Below are 21,291 nucleotides of genomic sequence, written 5' to 3'. Positions count from 1 at the left end.
AAGAAAATATCTGTGGAGAGCTGGCTACGGCCTGGTGCTTGGGGGAAACATGTCTGCTAATTCAGTCCCTTAATTAAGAGGGAATCTTGTCTTGCTGTGTATTGATTGAAGAACTGGGCTTCAAAGAGCAGAAAGGAAGCGAGCAGCTCTCAGCAGGCGCCCGCTCCGCTCGGAAAATCTCATGAGCAGAATTTCCTCCTAATAATTGGACTCAAAGTCAAACCTCCTCCTCATTTGCTGCCAGCCCTGGGGTGGCTCCTGAGCTCAGGCACAAACCTCAGGGTCGAAGTCAGGCACGCTGCTCTCCCTGGTGATGGTGACCTTCCTCTCCATCTCCTGATACTGGCTCAGGGCCCCCTGCTTGTCGCCCTGGTTGTAGAGCAGGATGGCGTAGTTCAGGTTGATGAGGGGGTTGCACCTGCAGCAGACACATGGGATGCATCACATTCCCTGTGGGAACACTTATCCTGGCTGCAGGAATGCTAAGATGTGCCTGAGCAGCAAAGCTGGACACAGCTCCATGTCTGGCACCGGCACAGAGGCCACAGCCAACACCCTTGGGGAATGTGACCGAGACCCCTTTGCCTGATGACAGACCCAGTGCTGGGCTCTGCAAAGGCCCCTGGTGCTGGTGACAACATAAATCCCTCCCCAACTGCCTCCCCCTCTCCAACACCCCGTTCTGTGCACCTGGGGGCCATCCTGGGACTCCCCTGCTCACCAGTGATGGGGGCTTTGGTCAAACTGAGACAGATGATCTTTCTCTGATTTACCTCAGACTCCCCCAGCATTCCCAGTCTGCAGGAGAGCAGCACAACACAGCCCTGCTCTTGGCTTTTACTATAACCTGACACACCACAGAATGTGCTGTTCACATTTCATTTCCTCACTTCTTCTCTCTCCTTCCCCCAGCAAAACCACACACAATTGCAGGTGAACACAGGTACCTGCACACTCCTGCCTCCCTTCCTGAATGAAGATTTCACAAGGCAGAACTGCTCCATACACTCTCATTTTCCCAAGGATCCATCTCCTTCACTGGGCTGCACTAACCCTCTCCATCTGGCCCAGCCAGGAGAGCCAGAGGGGTTGGAGGAGCTCTGCCTGTTCTGTGTGGAGCCAGTGCACACAGGCCAGGCAGGGATGCTCGGTGGCTTGACAAGAAATGGAGTGAGGGACTGGTGCCCTCTCCTGGAGCATGGCTGGGATAACTGGAACCGTCCGTGGCCAAGGCAGAGGGAACAGGCTCTGCAGCAGTGCAGAAGGGGAGGATCCCTGGCCCTGGGCAGCCTGCAGGCCCCTGGCTCTCCAGTCCTGGTGTCTCTCCATCCCAGTGCAAGGAAAGCAACTCTTGGAAGAAATCTCACTCCATTTATAACCATGGCTTCTCTTTTAACTAGGAAACTGCAATGCTGAGCCCACCATGGAATAAGTTCTCCTCCCTCCCTGTCTTTGCCAAAACACTGAGGAGATCAGACAGTCCTGGGAACAGCCAGCTTTAAAATGAATTGAACCTGATGGAGCTGTTTCACCACCTCCAAGAGCTGAGAAGCAATTATGACAGTCAGAGAAAAGTCAATAGCTGAATACCCATAGAAAGGACAGTTACAAGCCAGAACCAGGAGTGGAACACCTTTTTCTAACAAGTTTTCCAAGATCTTTCCATTCCAGCCCCCAGTGTGGCACCCAGGCCACTGTAAAATCACCAGCATTCCTGGTGATGGAAACCAACCACCTGCATCCCAAACAGCTCCCAACACACCAGCAAAGGAAACCTGTGGGGACACACATTCAGCCACACCACAACTGGCTAAAATCCACAGTGTGTCAGCTGAGCCAGCCTCACAGTCTGGATGTTCCCCCCAGCAGGCCCTGGCAGCTGGAATTCATTTTTGCTTTGATGAGGGTTTATTTTCCTGGTCAGACCACAGAGCTGGAGCATTGCCCAAGTGCCAAATACTTGGGCAAAGTTGTAGAGCCCATTTATTGCTCCTTCTCTTTGAACAAAGCACTCAGGAGTCTGAGCTGCCTTTAAGGTCCTGTCCTGCCTCGCTAGGCATGGAAAGTGGATTAGGAATAGAATGGTTTGGGTGGGGAAAGACCTTACAGCCCATCCACTGCCATCCTGTGCCACGGCCAGGGACACTTTCCACTAGCCCAGGTTGCTCCAAGCCCCGTCCAGCCTGGCCTTGGACACTCCCAGGGATCCAGGGGCAGCCCCAGCTGCTCTGTGCCAGGGCCTGCCCACCCTCCCAGGGAAGGATTTATCCCTGGTGTCTCATCTATCACCGCCTTGTGGGGCCCCTGGAAGTGCCACTCTACCACCTGCAGACAGACTCTGGGCTCAGGAGTGCTGGTGGGTCTAAGTGTGCAAATATTCACAGTAAACTGGGGAGACAAACAAAACTATTAATAAATATGAGGTAATTTTGATTTTGTGCCTGAAATGATGACATACTCTGAGGTTCAGCTTAACATTTCTGAAACCAAGTGCTCTCATTTTAAGACTTAGACTGCAAACATAGATGTTCTTAATGAAGGAGCTGCCCTTTTACTTGCTTTATACAAACTTCTTGCATGTTCTCCCAGCTAAAATCTTCCCAATTCAGAATAGGCTCTACCCCAGGCATCTCACTGCTCTGCACTGTGCTCAAACTTTGGGACAAAAAATATGTTTTCTTCTATTAAATCTGTTCCACCATATAAATACTCACTAAAAGGAGGGCTGGCATCCAAAATCATCACCACTGACTCACTAACCAAATAGCAAAACAAAAAACAGCTCTGGGTTGCTCTGAAATAAAATCCTCTCTCATTTTTCAGAGCTGACTTGAATTAAAAAAAAAAAAAAAAGAAAAAGGTTTTAACACTGTCACTTGCACAGCTACAAGAATAAAAGTATTTCCCTGCTAGAAACCATTTAGGGTTGAGGTACAGTGAGAGGCAAAGGAAATGAGGTGCAGGGAGGCAAAGCAAGACCAAGCAAGTGACAGCTCTGACAAAGACTTACTTATCCAAGGCCACAGCTTGTTCATAGGAACATTTGGCATTCTCGATGTCTTCAAGGTTGGTCAGAGCAACTGTACCAAAGCAAAATGTACACACAGGAGATGTTTCACAAGCAGCTGATTTTTAGGACAATTCTGAGTGTTGTAACATAGGTGTCAGCAGGGTTGTCTGGATTAACCCTACTGAATGGAAGTGTCTGGGTTGGAAGTGACCTTAAAGCACATCCAATCTCAACCCTGCCATGGACAGGGACACCTTCCACTAGCCCAGGTTTTTTCAGGTCCTGCCCAGCCTGGCCTTGGACACTTCCAGGGATTCAGAGGCAGCCACAGCTGCTCTGGGCACTCTGTACCAGGGCTTCCCCACCCTCTCAGGGAAGGATCTCCTCCCAATATCCCATCTAACTCTACGATGTCACTTCTGACATGTTTATCTCATTACATCCCAAAAATACCCAGTGCTGGAAACCCACACCCACTCCTTAGGCAACCCAACCCCAGTCTCACGTGTCAAGTCTTTTCCAATGCTTAATCTGGATCTGACTGCAGTTTTCCCTTCTAATTCCCCAGAGAGAAGAGACTGGGCAACAGCTCTTTAGTGAAGCCTTTTTGCAGTGTTTCTTTACTTCATCCCATCTGTGCTGTGGCATTCCCAGGAGGGAGGAGCTCCCCTACCTGCCAGGAGCATGTAAAGCTCTGCCATCTTGGGCTGGAAGTTGATGGCAGCGCTGAGGAAGTGGAAGGCTGAGGCATACTGCTGCATCGTGAGGTGCACCAAGCCCAGGTTGTACAGGATCTTCCAGTCAAAGGGAGCCAGGTAGTTTGCCCTCTTCAGGCAGCTGATAGCCTTGAAAAAAAGGGATAAATGTGCTAGAACAGCCTCCACATGACAGGAATCTTGTGCTTGCATGAAACTGGATGCAGATGGGAGAAAAAATGGAAACTGGATACTTACTGCCACGTATTTCTTCTTCCCAAAGAAGCACATGCCAATGTTGTTCCAGAGTGGGGGGCTCTCAGGAACACTGCTGGCTACCACCTTGTACTTGGAGAGGGCAACATCAAAATCCCCATGGGCCTGCATCATGCTGCCAGCAGCCAGGGTGGCCTGGGGACAAGACAACAGTGACCCACTCACAGATCACTGGGACAACAGCAAGAACACGAGAGGACAAAATGATTAAACTAAAACTATTCCGTTTAATCAGGAACAACCATTTCACTTCTAAGGACTGCCAAGCCCGACAGTGGGAGCAGATGGGGACTCTGGAATCTCCCACCACAGAGCAGAACAAAGGGTGAAGAACAAACCTGAGTCTGCTTCTTCCTGCACTATTTTAATCATAACTGACTCAGAAATGAGTTTGCCCAAAGCAGCTGTGGCTGCCCCATCCCTCAAGTGTCCCAGGCCATGCTGCTGGGGCCTGGGGTAGTGCAAGGTGCCCCTGCCCATGGCAGTGGGTGGAACAGGATGGGCTTTAAGGTCCCTTTCAAATCAAACCATTCTGTGAGTCTACGAGTCCATAAGTATTACAACATGACATTGCAAACATGGCATTGTTTAGGGTACTTTTTAGGGTGACAGAAGTACTTCTTAAGAGTCTGAGGCTCTGAAAAGATCTATGCAGGAATAGAATCTTTTTACAACCAAGCACAGACAGGAATGGTTCTGGTGCAAGATAAGTGGGGTGTAAAATGTACTCAAGCAAGACATGCAGCAAAGCTCTCCTAGTTCACACTGACTGGCTGATGCTGCAAATTAATGGGAATATGCATGGGGAAGAAAAAAAAGGAAGTGAGTACAACATACTGTATTTAAACCACACTAGTTAAGTCCTTTCTAAGATTTCACAGTGACAAGTAAAATTCATAAGTGTAAAGGTGTTTTCACAACAACTCATGTTTGTCAACCACACATTTCAATGCTCTGCACTGCCAAAAGGGAAAAAAAAGGGAGAGAAATGAAGTAACAGCCCTAAAAAGGGAAGCAGCTCCACAATGAGGAATGAAACCTAGATGCCAAGCTCAGCTTTCCAGGCCAGAGCCAAGGAAATGTACACAGCAGCTGGAAGCACAAGGTATCAGCAGATGGGAGAATAATAAAATGCACTGTCACTTGGATCACAAGGGACCTGGCACAGTTCTTCTGGGATTTTTAAAATCCACAAGATATTCCTTCTAAAGTAAATTCCACCTGGCTTTGGTGCAACTTCAGATTAAAAACCAAAGGGATCAATTTAACATCCTACATTCTGCCTCCTTCCCTTTCTCTGCCTTCACACACATCCAACTCCCTACCCAGGGAAACATCCCAGAAATGTATTTCCCACAAAGCTCTCTGGCCAGGATCCTTTCCAGCCTCTCCAGGCCCAAGATGCAGATTGCAGAGCTCTGACAGTGGAATTTAGCTTTAGGAGGTGTCCCCTCGTGGTTCAGCTGCTTCATTTCCACTCCTCACCATACCTTGTAGTTGCCAGGATCGTAGGTAAGCACATTGCCAAGGTGTTCAAAAGCCTTCTGGTAATCCCCAGTCTGAGAAAAGAAGTACAGAAGAAAACATCAGAAATTCAGGAATAAGGGGAGTTAAGAAGGAGAATAAAGGGTTTGTGGGCCCCAGAATTTCTGGTTCAGTTATACAGTGAGAAAAGTGAGTTTTACAGTGCTCCCGTTACACACATGTTCATGTTGGATAATTCACAGAACAGATTTTAACTATTTGACTTGGCTGGATTCCCTCTTCTGACCCAACCACAAATGAGCTCTGGGTTTACAGGTCTGTGCTCCTTTCTCTATCCCAGAAAACAGGCTACAAACTGCTACTCTGCACATCCCCAGTTCCCTCATGCCAAATTCCTCACTCCCCAGGGCTCCTCTGTTCAGGTGACTTCCCTTCCCTTGTCTTCTCATGGACTGGAGGTGTTAGTGGGCATATATGAGCAAGTGAGAGCTTGGAATCACTTAAATCCTAGAGACTGGAACCAGATAAGCTGTCAGGTCCCTTCCAAGCCATCCTGTGATTCTGTGGTTTTGACTGAATTCACCTAAATCTCATCTCATTCCACCCCTGCTGTGGGCAGGGACACCTTCCACCAGCCCAGGGTGCTCCAAGCCCCACCCAACCTGGACATTTCCAGGGATCCAGGGGCAGCCACAGCCTGTGAGGCCTCACCTCCCTCACAGGGAACAATTCCTTCCCAATATCCCATCCATCCCTGCCCTCTGGCAGTGGGAGCCATTCCCTGTGTCCTGTCCCTCCATCCCTTGTCCCCAGTCCCTCTGCAGCTCTCCTGGAGCCCCTTCAGGCCCTGGCAGGGGCTCTGAGCTCTCCTGGAGCCTTCTCCTCTCCAGGTGAGCGCCCCCAGCTCTCCCAGCCTGGCTCCAGAGCAGAGGGGCTCCAGCCCTGGGAGCAGCTCTGGGGCCTCCTCCTCCTTTCAGGCACTGCTGCCTATTCTTCTCTGCTTGTTCACTCTTTGGGAAGCCAGCTTCTGGAATAATCCAGCCCTTCCCATCCATTTCACAGACACAGGATAAGCACACCTTTGTTATTTAAATTGATTCTGATTTTCCTTTATGGTGCATTAACACTCACAATTTCATGGCTGCTTTTTCAGGATAACTTGCAAGACTCCTACTGCAGAAACAAGGTAATGACTTGTTTTGTTATATGTTTTGTTATACTTGGAGGATAACAGACTTAGGGCGGTTGCCAAACAGAATTCCTGCTCTGGCTCTGGTCCAGGGAATCAGCTTGTTTTCAGCAGCAATGAGAAGATACAGAAAAGCAAGTTCTGTCCTGTTCAATTCAGTTTGTAGAGAAGCATGTGCAAGCAATGGGAAGGTGGACAGAAATTAACTCCATAAAAACCCCAACATGGTTATATTGAAAATAATTAAGTTTTTGTAACAGTAACAGCATTTAGTACCTGCAGGTACAGCAGGCCCAGGGCTGTGAGGAGGTCTGTGTTTTCTGGAGAAAACCTGGAACACAAAAGCCAAAGGGCTGGGTTTGCTTTTCAGCCCTTCTAGAACAGGGTAAAAACAGAACATGGAATTCTGATGCTACATTGCTGTTGTATCAATCCAGGGAATGAAACTGTTATTATTAAAAACAAATATTAGAACAACTGCCATCAGGGCGATTTCCTCTGAATAACATCACACCTCAGCTTCCCAAACATCTCCTGGGTATCAGTGGGAAGGCACAAGGCTCTGTGAAATAGATCTGGACACATAATAAGATAATGTGGTTTTGTTAAGCTTCAAAGTGAGTCTGAATCAGTGACCTGGAAATACAAAATGAGATTTTCCATCATCTCTCATAAACCACCCTGTAAATCCATCCATCCTAAGCCTCTTGGGCCACGTAGGACAGGCAATCCTCAGCGTTTCTGATGGATCCTACACACTCCTCATCAGAATTTTAATTCACCTTTTAAAAAGATTGCCAATAAATAGGATGGAACCCACAACAAAAAAAAGGACAAAGCAGAGAGAGAGATACAATTTGTGGTCTCACTCACTTCAACAGGAGTCAGTTTTTAATTCCCTGCTACCAACACTTAAAAAAATCTGATCTACACATTCACACTGGCACCTCTAAACTTCAACCAGAACAAAATCACCTGTGCCTGGTGGAATAGAAACACGGAATAACAGACTGTCCTGGAGCTGGAAACAGCAAGACAAATGAGAAAAAAACCCCAGGAATAAACAGGAATGAAGAAGAAAGGAGGGCAGGGGAGCACCAGGATAAGAATATAAACCTGGTAAGACGCTTAGCAAGGATTATTTACGTAATAAACATTCCAGATTAGTCAAATGTCTGCCCAACCCCACCCACCACCAGGCAGCAGAGAGGGCAGACATGGAAGGAAACACTACACTGATATGCCTGTGGCTCCCAACACACTCCTGATCCTCTTTCTAGTGCTGGCCTCCAAGGCAAAGCTACACTTGAAAGCACTGGCAATGCTTGGGAATGCCCTACAACAAGGATAGGTGGGCACTGCAGAGCAGTGATGGGGTGGGAGAAACTCCCTGTGCACCAGCACATCTCCCTCAGCCCCAAACTGCTCTGAGGGGAAGCAGCAAGTGACACCCAGCCAGGGATTTTGGATGGACAGTCAGGGTTACACTGTTTTGAGAGATAAACCTTTGGGATGGATGAAGTCAGTTTTGGATCGCTCTGCTCTCAAGCATCTCCATCCGTTTGTTATTCCACTTTTTTTCTGGCAGCCCTTCCAACAGCTCCCTTCCTCCCTGCCACTCTGTCAGCAGGAGCAGAGACAGCTGAAGTGCTTGGAAGTGCCAGCTTTGCTCAGAGCCCCCGTAATTACCATTAGCTTTTTAATCATGGCCTCAATTCAGATCTGGGACACCAATCAATTTTCTCCTGGCATAGGATGGGAATGGGCAGATGGAAAAAAGGGATGTTTCTTACTCTACAGCTTTCTTATATACTTCAATAGCTTTATCCATCTCCCCCTCCAAGAGGTGAATTTTGCCCAGCATCATGTAGGTCAGATCGTGTCTGTTGAGCTCCAGGGCATTGTTGAGCTGGTCCCGTGCCTAAAAACACAACCACAGAGAATAAAAAAAATACTAAATGATTACAGAGCCATCAGCAAAGCAACAGCCCATGAGTAATCCCCAACAGCCAGGGAAGGAGGACAGCCAACAAACACCCCCTGCACCTGGAGAACACAAACCCCAGCCCAGCTAATCCCTGGAACAAGCTCTGCACCAGCAGCCACCTGCTTTTGGATGCAGTAAAAGGCAACACCTTCAAGCCAAGCAAGAGGCAATGACCTCCCAAGGAGGAGATGAGCACAGGCCTGCTCCTGGATTTGAGTTTGTTTGGGCTTGAGGGATGCTCTGGATTTGTTGGGTGAACTGATACTTTGCAGCTTATTCTTAAAATGCTTATTTCAGCAGTGAGGAAGTGAAAATCTCACTGGAGGTGTGAGCAGGTCCCAGTCTGGAAGGTCTGAACAAATCCCAAGTGTGAGCCCACACTCCAGAGGCTGTTTTTTCACAGGGATGCCTTGAACAGGGAGCACAGCTGGGGTTTGCTGCAAGGGCCACAGCACCCCACTAGCAAGAGCAGCAGGGAGGGCCAAACTGGGAACAAAAAAGGTCTAAATGCTGTTTTTTCCCTTAGAGTAGCTGCATCAGACAGCTCAGTGCTCACCACCAGCACTCAAGGGATGGTTAAGTGAGGAACTGGGAATGGCATGATCAGACCTGGGAACAAAACTGCATTTCAACCTCCAAAACTCCTTTACTAACTCCAGGTGTAGTTCAAAAGGAGCTTCAGACACAGGAACAAATCCTTCCCATGGAGGAAAAAAGGACCTGCTGCACCTCCAGCAAACATTCACTTAACTCTTTCCCTCTGAATCCTGCCAGAGCCAAGCAGCTGAGGTTTCCTTCAGGAGGTCTCTGCATGAGGTGCAGAGCTGGGGAAGTGGTTTGGGGTTCTACCATCACCCTTCTCATGCTTCAAGACTGCTGCTCTTACAAAGCCAGCAGTGTTCCTGGGTCTGGCTTTAAAGGGCTCAGACACAGAAGCAGCTCTTATTGGAGCACAGCCCATTTTCTGTCTAGTTTGAGGTTTCTCAAACATCCCTTTAAAATTAGAAATGTTCTCTGAAAAATCTTAGATTTCAGAAAAAGCCTCTGGCCCTGCCACAGGCTGATCTCCCTTTATACAACATCACTGACTTACAGCTGACTCAAAGTAATTCAACACACAAATGGAAACAGAGCTCACAAACCTTTGCTCCCAGAAACAAAACACTGAAGCAAAAAACTTTCTTGGTACCTCTTGCTGCAAATGATCCATTTCAAGTTACCAAAGACAGTGAAATTTCTGGGATGCTTCCCACTGACATTACCTTGTTGAAGTGTTTCAGGTACATGTAGCATACACCCAGGTTGTGGCTGATCTCCTGCATGAAAAAAAAAAATAAATAAACAACCAAAAAACCAAATCAGCACAAGGTATGAAATATAAATCTGACAACACTGACCTGGAGCAGGAGAGCCCTGTTACTGCCCATACCCTTCTTGCTTTGTTGAGCAAATAAACCTATAAATTCCAGTTATTTCAGGCACCTACAGAACTTAAGTGGGGTTGTACACAGAACATTACAATCCACTGAGACAAAAACCACAGAAATGACAAATCTCTTTTGAGAGCTCAGGGATACCCTCTTCAGAGAACAAGGAGCACAGACTGGTTCCTTCATCACAGTCTAAAACTTTCTGCCCTCATGGGTGACTCAGTCTGGCTGTACATCACTAGGACATGCAGTGTCCAACCCAGCTGGACAAAACTGGAAGATGTGCCTAATTTTCCAAAACACAGCTCGAGCACGATATCCCCCTGGCCTCCTAAACTATTTTGCACAGGGTAGGAAGATCCCTTAAGGATCCTAAACACTCTGCTGACACTGTAGGGAGTATCTGTGCCCCTAACTCCTCACCCAGAGTTTAACACACAAGGCACCTTCCCCACCCCAGCACATCCCTGAAAAGCAAGGTCCTCCCAATTCCTTATTTTATTCTGCTGAGCATTTCACTGATTCATCAGCTTAGACAGCCTTGACATTTCATAGGAAACTCTCTTACTTCCCCATTAACCTGTTTTCCTCCACACAGCCCCTCCAGCTGTGCAGAACTGAGCCAGTGCTGAACCCAGGTTGCTGTGGATTGTAGAATGAGGGAAGAGCACAGCCTGATTCTGTTTCCAGTGCTGAGCCAGGAATGGGGAATAACTAATCAAAATACCCACTGGCATCTGCCTGCTGGGCTGTAAATAGGGTTACAGGCATGCCAAGCACTGGAAATGCAGGTGGAAAAAAGACTTGTGATACAAAAGGTTTCTGAGTTGTCTGGCACAGGGTAATGTGAATAACACCAAAGCTGTCCTCATATCCTGAATTTTAGATGTAGTGAGAAACAAAGGAATGAGCTCACACATTGCAAGCCTACTTAGAAACACTTCTGCAGGCAAAACAGGCACCTGCAGAAGGCTGCAAGGCATGGCCTCACCCACTCTCACACCTTTCCCTCTGCAATGCTCTTTCTCTCTTTTTGTCTTTTTCTACAGAAGAGCTAATTTAATCACTGCTCCTGTATTTTCAGTTATGTTTTGCATTACAAAAGCTTTCCCAATTACTCAAGCAAGTTTTAATAACTGAGGTTTCCAAACTCTCCCCATACTTCCTTTAAATTACAGATGTGGTTATGTTAAAATTGATCCTTGCCATTGGATCTGTTGCTCAATCAATCCTCTGTGCCCCAGGCCAGGGATTTGCCTCAAGGCGTGGGATTTGGCTCCTGTGATCCCAACCAGGCTCAGATCACAGACAATGAGCTCACCTTGGCTTGGGACAAGTTTGCAGCTATTACAAAGATCTGTAACTCCCTGAACACTCACCCAGTCCTTCTCGTCGAGTTTTGCTGCTTCATTGTACACTTCAATGGCTGCCTTATGCTTCCCCAGGAGAAACCTGCAAAAGGATTGCAATTCTTATGTCTTTCTTGTTTTCAGACCCTGCTGTGCACCCACTGTCACCTTTGCCAGTGAGAAATGATCCTTGTTTGCTGCATCTCCAGAGATCTGCAGGAGAAGTTTACAGTCTCAGCACTGCTCCCTCTCAGGACCGAGGTCATCCTCCTGACACTACTGGGGATGTAAGGAATGAATGCCCAGGCTCTGCAGCCTGCTTTTGTCTCCAAGGAAAGAGACAGGTGCTCTAACACAACACTCAGCAACACAAAAGGGTCTGTAGGGCAAGTCTGCCCATCTCAGGTCAGCACCTGTAGCTCTGGACTTGAGATCAGTATCACCTTTCTGCCTGAAGCCCAAAGAAAAAGAAAACACAGCAACCAGGCAGATAACAGAGATTGTGCTTAAAGAACAGCCCACGCTTCTGGAAGCCAAGCCAAGTGTTGATAAGGAGGAAACATGTCTGGAATTAAGCAGCCTAAGAGAAAAACAAAGCATGGAAGGTCCTGGGTGGCACATCCAAGAGAAATAACAAATAAGACACCACTCACAGGGATCGTGCCACCTGCTTGAGGTTGTCAGCGCTTCGAGGGTTCAGAATGGAACATGTCTGGAAAAGTTCAAGAGATTCTTGAATTTTGCCCTCCAAGCGAAATATCAAAGCTGTAAGACAACATACAGCAGGCAAATGAATCCATTCTCAGTAGGAAAAACGTGCCTCTGACAGCAGGGAAAGAAAGGGGAGTAAGATATATCACATCAATACTCCTCTGCTGCCTCCCCCTCTGCAGCACCAGCAGTTTGTGTCTGAGGGCAGGACTCTGAGTGCCTGGAGAAATCCAGGGGTCACAACAAAAGCTTTAAACCTTGGGCAGTTGCTTGTACAGATGCAGTCTGGATTTCTCCCCTCCCCAGCCTCTCCAGGCTGCAGTATGTCCCTGCCAGTAAATCTCCACTGTTCCCCGCCATGGCACTTGGAATTGGAATGCCACATTTTGGGAGACATTTTTTAGGGGTCAGAGGGCAGGGCAGGAAGAGGAATACCAGCTTTAGAGCAAGGAGTGAGAAAATGATCACCTGGGGTGGGTAAGGAACAGAAAACATGCATCTGTAACAGGATCAAACACACTCCAATACACTGAAGGCCAGGAGCCCACAACCCAAAGATGACAAATATAGAGAAAACAGTACATTTAATCTGCCCATTTCATGTGAAAATCCCAAACTTCAAAACTAAGTGAAGCAAGCAGAGGGAAAAAATGTATTTTTGACATAACAATTCTATGTTTCCCTCACCTATCCCCTGTCTTGTTCTCTGTATCTCAAAGCAGGGGTGACCTGCTTTAGCAAAAAGATTTTCAGACATACCTTGAACATAGACAGCATATTCACAGAGCCCTTGGGACTCCTGGAGCTGCTCTTTGATGACAGCCTGGAAGGACAAAATTGTAAACTCACGTCATTTTAACAAAGCTGATTCCAGAGATTGGGTTCCAGTTACAAAAACCACAACCTCACCTCCAACAAGGGCACTGGACCATGACTGGGACAACCACAAAGTGCACACGACAGAGCTCTGTGCCAGGAACACTGTGGCCCTTTTAGTATTCCTCTGTTCATTCCTATTCTCAAAGATAATTAGATACTACCTGGGGAAAACGCCAGGAGGCATCTCTGAAAGCATCCTCTGCTGATAAGGGTATCTACTCCAGGCCCTTTGTGAAGAAATAAATTGAACTTGAGCAACTGCAGCAGAGTCAATGAAAGCCAGAAGAACAAAAGAGGAGTGAACAGGGAGAAAAGCCTGATGAAAATGTAAATTCTTGCTGGCTGCATCCATGCAGCTCCCAGTTTGGGGTGGGGTAGCTGCAGCTTGGATATATTCCACAGTCAAACTGGTCCCACCTTTGGGAGGATGAACACCCTGGATAGGAATCAAGAGCATAATTTCTGCTCTGAGACTCCTCTTCTGTCAGAAGTGGAAGAGATACAGAGGGGTAAGAAGAATTTCTGGATGAGCAGTAATGTGATGCTCATCTGGCATTTCACATGTGTGTGGTCAGTACCAGCATCCCCTGCCCCCGAGAGGAACAGAAGTGAAGGACCTGAAAACTGAACCTCAAATACAGCACATGGGAGGAAAACTATTATTGGAGAAAGTTATTCTTGAGAAGATATTAACTGAGGAGTTACTATTGAGAAAAAGGAAAGTTCTTATTGATAATCCTCACTCATGAAGAGAGGAAAGAAAAGGAAGAACAGGCCTAAGCTGCTCTTCCCTCACCTGTTCCTGCTAATTTATCAATGTAACTCTTTACGAAGTGCATGATTGTAAAACATTTTACTCAGAAATAAGCAACATCTCCTCAATTTGGATACACTGGATTGTTCCATCTACATAAACCCAGATCCTCAGAGCAAGAGAGGGCAATAGAGAGCTATCTTTTAGAGAAATCTGATTAATTCTATAAACCCTACAAAGTCCCACAGCAAAAGGCCCTCAGCTGAGGAATATGATCTCTAATCCCAGATTTTTTTCCCCCAGGTTTATTTAAGGTGCTGATGACAGAATTTAGACAACTGGCAGGAGACCAACCAGTCTCTGTCATGCCAGGGGATGCTGCAGCTGCAGACTCGGGGATGTCTGCCTGGCACTTTGCTCAAGAGGCACTGAAAGGGTCAAAACCACTTTAATGCCCTCACTCTGGGGAGTTGATGTCAGTAAATAAACAGCTTTTAATGGCCTTTTAGTTCATTGAAAACTATGGGAGATTTTAAAACTGTGTTAGAGAGGGAACATTCAAAGCACTGAGCAGGAAAGACCAAAATTAATTAACACAACAGGTCACTTGTTTCTTACTGAGACTAAAGTAATGGATTTTAACAATGTCCAAACTGTCCTAGAATCTTCCAGTTTTACTGCAAAAAACACTGGTTTGTGAGCTCTGAGGAAAATGAAAGCTGGCCTGGCAAGCAGAGGAGTATTTATTAGCTGTCTTCTCTCGATTTTCCCCTGCTATTTCCGTGCTTCCACGACTGATAAAGACATGGAGACGTCAGTGTTGCCCTCATATCATCCACTTGTTATTTTCTCTGATTTCCTAAGCAGCACATTTTTTTTTCCTGTACTTTGTACTTTTTACACATCCCATCACAGAAACAATCAACACACAGAATCACACCAAGAAACTCCAATCAGACAACAAAAAAGGGAATCAATTTTCTGTTTTGAGGGTTAGCCCAACTTGTGTTTCTATCTATGCAAATCAAGATCTGAGAGGAAATTACTGTAATACAACTCCCTGGCTCTGTTAATTAAGAGCTAAATGAAATTTCTCCAGCCTTCCTGCTTCCTAAGCACTGCCAGGACCTCTCCAGCTGAAGCAAGTCCTGACCAACCTGTTCTGTGTTTCAGAAGCCAAAAAGCCTTTTCAGATATTTGCTGCACATGCCAGAATCAGAATGGCAACTCTTGTCCCCTCCTCTTGCCCATGGGTGCATCATCTTCTTGTGTTCATTTTATCAGGAAAACACACCATTAAATAATAATTTGCCATTTCCTTAGCCCACTTACCATTATAATCCCCAACAACCAGTTCCAAACTACTCACCAAGCCCAAGACGAATTAGAGTGTGCCATGGATCATATGTAAAATGAAAGAATTTTGCTCAAGAGTAACCAGGATAGTTTTTATTTACACCTGGCAATAATGCTCCCCTCAACTGATGTGTTTTCATAGCATCTCTGCAGCACCATTGAGAAATTTGCACTGTGGAACTGTGTTAATATCAGGTTGGAAACCCCTATCCATCACTTGGAACACCAGAGGTTTGCAGTTCTTTCCACTTTTCTCCTCCCAGTGACATCCTGAGCTCACACAGAGCTCCAAAGAGCTGCACCCTCAGATCCTGAAGGTAGCCAAGGATTGGAGAACACTGAAGTCATTTTACTTGTGTTTTTTCTTGGTTCCCTTATTCCAAAAGAAGCCAGGAAAAAGGTGGTTTGGAAACAATCGAGAAAACTGGTTTTTATGACATCAGTAAAATAATTTCCACATTCTGGAGGCAGCTCTTACCTTACACTCCTCGTAGTCTCTGCGGACGTAGAGCAGATAAATTAACCAATTCCTCCTCTCTAGGACTGGCAGCTCTGGTGCTGTACACAGAAAATATTCACAGAACACAAGGAATCAGACTGAGCAGCAGAGAATCTGAGAGAGATATTCCCAACCACCTCAACTGCCTGCACAAGGCAAGTAACTCAAGAACTGCAACTGCAATTAATGTTTTGACTTGAAGGCTGGAGTGTGGACTTCTAACCAGGGTCTGGTTTAATTCTACTTCTCAAACTGGTGGATAAAACACCTTGTTCAGGATAGACACTAAATAAAAGCTCTAAGCAGAAAACTGCCACCTGGTCTACTGGAAGGCATTCCTGCCCATGGCAGGGAGCTGGAACAAGATGGGTTTTAAGGTCCCTTACAATTCAAACCAGTCTGGGATTCTAAAAGACTTGAGGCATCGGCTCCTCCCGGAGCAGATCCTGGAGTAAACAGCTCCACACACACATTTTAATTCAACACCAACACTGCTTGGAGGAATTGGATATTTTCAAATACACAAGAAGCAGCTTGGAGTAAATGAGTTAGATTCACATTTTGAATCTAGGGCAAAAGAATGGAAGGTTTTTAAGATAATTTTCTGGGACCGAATGAGCAGGAAACGGGCGATACGCACAAAAGGAGATTGGAGAGATGGGGACTGAGTAGGTGTGAATAATTTAAAGAGGTCAAACTTAGTTCTTTGAAACTGTGAAGGGACTATGAAACATCACAGGTCTGAGAGACTGCAAAGCTACTGCAGAAAAACATTTGATGCAGTGGAGGAGGAAGCCTTGTGCTCCAGCATTTCAATGGTGCGGAGCTTGCGGCAGTAATTATGGCAAATCACGGATGGATGTTGCTTAGCGATATCCACTTCGGGTTTACAAGTTGAACACACTGCTGTGCATTTCATTAAGGCTGGGAATGTATTGCCTAGGACTGGAGTCTCCATTCCGAGGGGTAACCATAGCAACTGGCCCAAAAGCTCCGTGTTTGTGAGTCAGTAGTGTGACACGAGCGCAGAGGCAAAGCCAGGCGAGGGCTGGGGCAGAGCTGGGGGACACGGCACAGGGACACAGGGACCCCTTCCTTCTCCATGCAGCCCTTTGGGGCACAGCACAGAGCCCAGCCAGCCCTGCACAGCTGGCTCAGCTCCAGCAGCACAGAGCACAGGGGGTGACTGGGGAGCCCCTGGGCCACTCTGCCATCAGAGGCGAGGAAGAAGAAGCTCTGCAGGGGAAGGGCTGGATCACGGGAGGCAGGTGCCAAGTGTAATTATATTTTGGAATGGCTGAGCTTTAATCACCTCTGAAGCACACCAGGCTCTCCCCCTCAACCCACATCAAGTCCAGTTTCACTGTGAATTCTTAAATCTAACATCCTTCAGCTGTTGAATTTAGAAAACATTTCACAAAGCCATTCTCATTTTCTTGGTTTTTCTTTCTTAAATTCCAGAAAATCCACCTAGATTTATATTAGAGCTGAGAATTAAATGTGCACACTAGCAATTTAAGGTCAAACACCTTCTAAAGAAGGTTCAACTACCCTAAAACAAATAGAAAGCTCGAAGTCCAAACAAAAAAGTAATCCAAACACACAAAAGAGTAATCCAAACAAAGAAGTAATCCAAACAAAAGAGTAATGCAAACAGGCTTAGCTTACAGAAATGCAGATCAGGGATCCAAATGTTTCCGAATTCTGCTCTGCTGTGGAGTATCTGGATCTTTGTAAGTAAGGCATTTTAATAAGTGTGTTCCCAGATCAGATTAATTGATTTCTGATGGCTTTATGCTTCCTATTTGTCCTTCTTAGAGTAAAGGATAAAGGGAAGAGTCAAGAGGCTGCCTAAATAGCCACAAATGGATTTCAACCTCACTATTCCACATGTGAAGCCCACTCACGGGCTACCTAATTAATTGACACTCTGTAATTACTTCCCTGTGCAGGTTATTACCAGTGCCAGGGTGTGACAGAAACACAGCACTTAGGGATGCTGGAAATGCTCTCCCCCATCCCTGGAAGTGTCCAAGGCCAGGCTGGAAAGGGTTTGGAGCACCCTGTTCCAGTGGAAGGTGTCCCTGTCCATGGCAGGCGGTAGAACTGGATGGGCTCTGAGGTTCCTTCCAACCCAAACCAGTCTGGGATTCTATAAAAGCAGCTGGATTTGTGTGCCCTTCCTGCCTGGCATCTCCTGGTGCCACTATCTGATATAAAACACCAAACCTGACATACCTGGGCAATTCCCACCTTCTTTTGTAAGTATGGATTTAAGGACAGACACTGCAAACTCTGTGTGCCCGTCAACATTCCACAAACAGTCAGAACTGAAATATCCTTCACCATTTTGTGCCTATTAAAACTGCCTCAAATTAGAAAATCCTGCAGCTGTCTGACACAGGGAATAACCAAAAGATCTCCAGACACACCCCACCAGGTCTCCAACCATCTGTTCATGCCTTACTGTGAGGGTAAAAAGAAAAAGTACCATTAAAGGTTAAAATATACACCAATGTTGTGGTTTAAGATAAGACACCAGTATACCAGAGAGGGGATGGAGGATTGGTTGTTTAATTCCTGAAGGAAAAAGCTTTTTCACACTTAGGAGACAAGAAGGATGTTATACTCCACTCCCACACCATGGAAACACCTGCTGGGAACAGGGATGGGAAGGAAGAAAGGCTAAACATCAGACTGAGGGCTGAGCAGTGCATCAGACTGAAAAGGGAAAGGGGAAAAACCCAAGGAATTGCCTAAAAGTGCTGGGCACTTTTAAAAGTGAGAGAAAATGGAGAAATCAAAAGCCACCGTGAGCTCCAGGAGTGAGCATGGCTCACATCTACAGATAAACCAGCTCTGATACACTGAGCTAAGGTAACTCTGACTGGGAAAACACAGGGAGGGAGATTTTATGCTCCTAAAAGTCATTTGGAAATAGCAACAAGGCTGTCTGAGGAGATACTAATCACTTTTTTTTTTTTTTTCTTCTTTCTCCCTAAGACCAGCAAATTGAAAGCAGGCAAACAATTCTGACATTTTTCAAAATCTATGTCTAAATTCATGATTAAATTTGACACAGGAACATATCTGATCACCCCCAAAAATTGCTGTGGGAAGTAAAGGATTATTACCAGGCTCTATGCTCTATTCAGATGCAGAAAGAATTAATGGAAATTATTTATACACCTCTCCAGAGCCACAACCATCTTAATGTGCATTTCTGCTTTCCCACAAAGCAGTGGATACCTGCTCCTGGTGCATTTATCTCCCTCAGGTTTGCAGGTCACTGCATTCTCATGAAGAAAATGGAAATAACAAATGCCTGGTTATTTGGGTCTCTGGCTCCAGAGAAAGGGAATAAAACACCTTCTTCAATACATGGACCTTCAGGAGTTTCTGCTATGTGACTGCTGTATGAAGACACTTTTCTTTGTCACCTCCAGCAATAATTCAGGCACTGCACAGGCACAGTGGAAAAGTGTAGTTTAGATCCTTCTAGCAGTGAAGAAACAAAAAGCCATTATTTGCTGTAAATCAATCTGCCCAAGGGCCAGTCCAGGAAAACACAATCATCAAAAAACTTGGTATCTACATCAGAAAGAGTTTATAACTTGCATAATTGTCTTTTGGCCTCTCTTTTGTGGGACTGCAAAAATCCTGTGCTAGGGAGTCAGGCACCAAATATATGATTAAATGCCTTTGAAGTGTGTTTTGATTGAATTCGAAGGAGAATCCATCTGATCCCCTCGCTGGCCAGTGATTGATTGCACAAGCCACTTCCAGCAATGTGATTTTTCTTTCTGACAATGCTCCTTTAAGGAAGCCACTGGAGCAGAAACCCTGACAGAGTCAGAGTATGATCATCAGGTTTATATCTGTGCTGCTCTATCATCACTCTTCCCTCTATTCATCCTCTTATACATTTTCTCAAAGGTCTGAAAAAAATAATAGTGAGTTATTCCCTTTTGTGTAAACCTCCCTAGGAAATTATTTTGTGCTTGCATCTTCATATTGGGTAATTATAGCTTAGGGATGAACTATCAAACAGTGGAGTTTAGATTTAATAAAAGGGCTTCAAATTGCTGTAAAAAGAAGAGGGGGAAAAAAAGCCCCAGAAGCTCTTATAAGATTTTGTGGGGGAAATGATTGCTAAAGCACCAGCAGTAAGAAGTGGCTCAAAAACACATTTTAGTCATCTCAGAGGGAAAAAACAGCTCAGAGCCCAGCCCTCCTTCCAGTCCAGATTACTGGAAAGGGTCCAAGTTCATCCCTTCCAACTCTGAACACAACCTGCAGCAACCTGAGCAAGAGCAGCAAAGGGGCAAAAGACTCAAGAAGACACAAAGAAGAACTTGTTATTGCCCAAAATTCCCAAAAACCTAAAACACACATAACATATAGCACAAGGAAAGGACAGAAAAGCTTTGCAAAGACAGTTAAATACAAGTATTTTTAATTCTTTTATTCTTCAGTAGCTTCATAAGCCACAGTCTGGATCCATTGTGGTGGGTACCACACACATGGGAAACGTTTTCCAAAAGGATTCAGCTGTCCCTTTCCAAACTCTAATTCAAAATTCCATATTGCAAAACAGCATCATCCAAGAAGCTGAGAGATATTTTCAAAACTAACAAACACCCAGGCAGTGCCTCAGTCCTCTACTGTGACATTTTGATACTGAGGCAGCAGAAGCAGAAAACAATTTCATAAAGTGAACCTTAGAATCACAGGATGGTTTGAGTTAGAAGGGACCTTAAAGATAATTAAGTCCCAACCCTCTGCCATGGGCAAGGACACCTTACACTGTCCCAGGATGCTCCAAACCCCATTCAGTCTGGCCTTGGACACTGCCAGGGATGGAGCAGGGATGGGGCAGGCCCTGTGCCAGGACCTCACCTCCCTCACAGCCAGGAACTTCTTGCCAATATCCCAGTTTAAAACCACTGCACCTTGCTCTGAAGAAACCAAAGCAGGAGGCTGGGCTGTGGCAGAGCCAGAGAGATGCAGGTTATCAGCTCCCACCATCAGGCAAAGCTCCCTTGGACACACAGCAGCAGGACTGGATGGGTTTGGAGATTCAATCCCCATTTCCACGTGATTCCAGTCATGGAAAACAGCAAACTCCAATGGCATAAAGACAATGCACCTGTCGCTGCAGGAGAGACAGCCCATGGAATGCTGGGCAGAGCGCCGCCCGGCCCATCCCGCTCTCCCAGCCCGGGCTGCTGTGGATGTGTGCTGCCATTACTGCCAGGATTGCCATTATTTCCACTCCTGGTGCTTGGGGAAGGCTCAGGCATAGCTGTGGTTACAGCCCAAACGCAGCTCTGTGCTCTCCTGTTAAATAAACATGGAGAGGGAGGATGAGCCCATCTGTGCCTGTCTCCTTTTTGCCTTCAGCTTCACAAGCTGCCAACACCAGGAATTCCACTACCGTTTGTAAATCCAGTGTCAGAGAGGGAATGAGCATCTTCTGGGCAAAAATAACATTAAAATAATAGTGCACACACTCAAACAGATTCTACAGAACAACACAGCCCTGCAGGGAATTGGATTTTCCAAAACAAGGTATGATAATGGATAGAATGCGCTTGTAAGCTCTAATATCAATCCTCTTATCAGGATTTAAAACTAACACGCTGCCTTGGTGTGAGAGGAGCATCCTACA

At 46.1% G+C, this 21,291-nt stretch overlaps 1 protein-coding gene across 5 annotated transcripts in view; it reads right to left on the bottom strand.

Moving 5' to 3' along the window:
• BBS4 (Bardet-Biedl syndrome 4) overlaps nt 1–21,291 on the bottom strand; it is a 34,505-nt gene that overhangs the window by 3,233 nt on the left and 9,981 nt on the right. For 2 of the 5 annotated variants that reach the window (XM_015638991.2, XM_015638990.1), the window contains 12 exons: nt 15,600–15,679; nt 12,892–12,955; nt 12,075–12,186; nt 11,452–11,524; nt 9,905–9,958; nt 8,449–8,576; nt 6,932–6,986; nt 5,472–5,540; nt 3,964–4,116; nt 3,684–3,855; nt 3,011–3,080; nt 277–418 (listed from right to left, as the gene is read on the bottom strand). In XM_015638991.2, the coding sequence (XP_015494477.1) occupies nt 277–418; nt 3,011–3,080; nt 3,684–3,855; nt 3,964–4,116; nt 5,472–5,540; nt 6,932–6,986; nt 8,449–8,576; nt 9,905–9,958; nt 11,452–11,524; nt 12,075–12,186; nt 12,892–12,955; nt 15,600–15,679 (1,172 nt within the window). Of the gene's footprint in view, nt 1–276; nt 419–3,010; nt 3,081–3,683; nt 3,856–3,963; nt 4,117–5,471; nt 5,541–6,931; nt 6,987–8,448; nt 8,577–9,904; nt 9,959–11,451; nt 11,525–12,074; nt 12,187–12,891; nt 12,956–15,599; nt 15,682–21,291 lie in introns of those variants that run through there. The other 3 variants (XM_015638992.1, XM_033516914.1, XM_033516915.1) reach the window with 3 other exon arrangements.

This window comes from Parus major, chromosome 10 (genome assembly GCF_001522545.3).
Source record: "Parus major isolate Abel chromosome 10, Parus_major1.1, whole genome shotgun sequence".
In the NCBI taxonomy this organism is placed as follows: domain Eukaryota; kingdom Metazoa; phylum Chordata; class Aves; order Passeriformes; family Paridae; genus Parus; species Parus major.
Note: the sequence above shows the minus strand (reverse complement) of the source record. Positions and strands in the feature narration are given on the sequence as shown.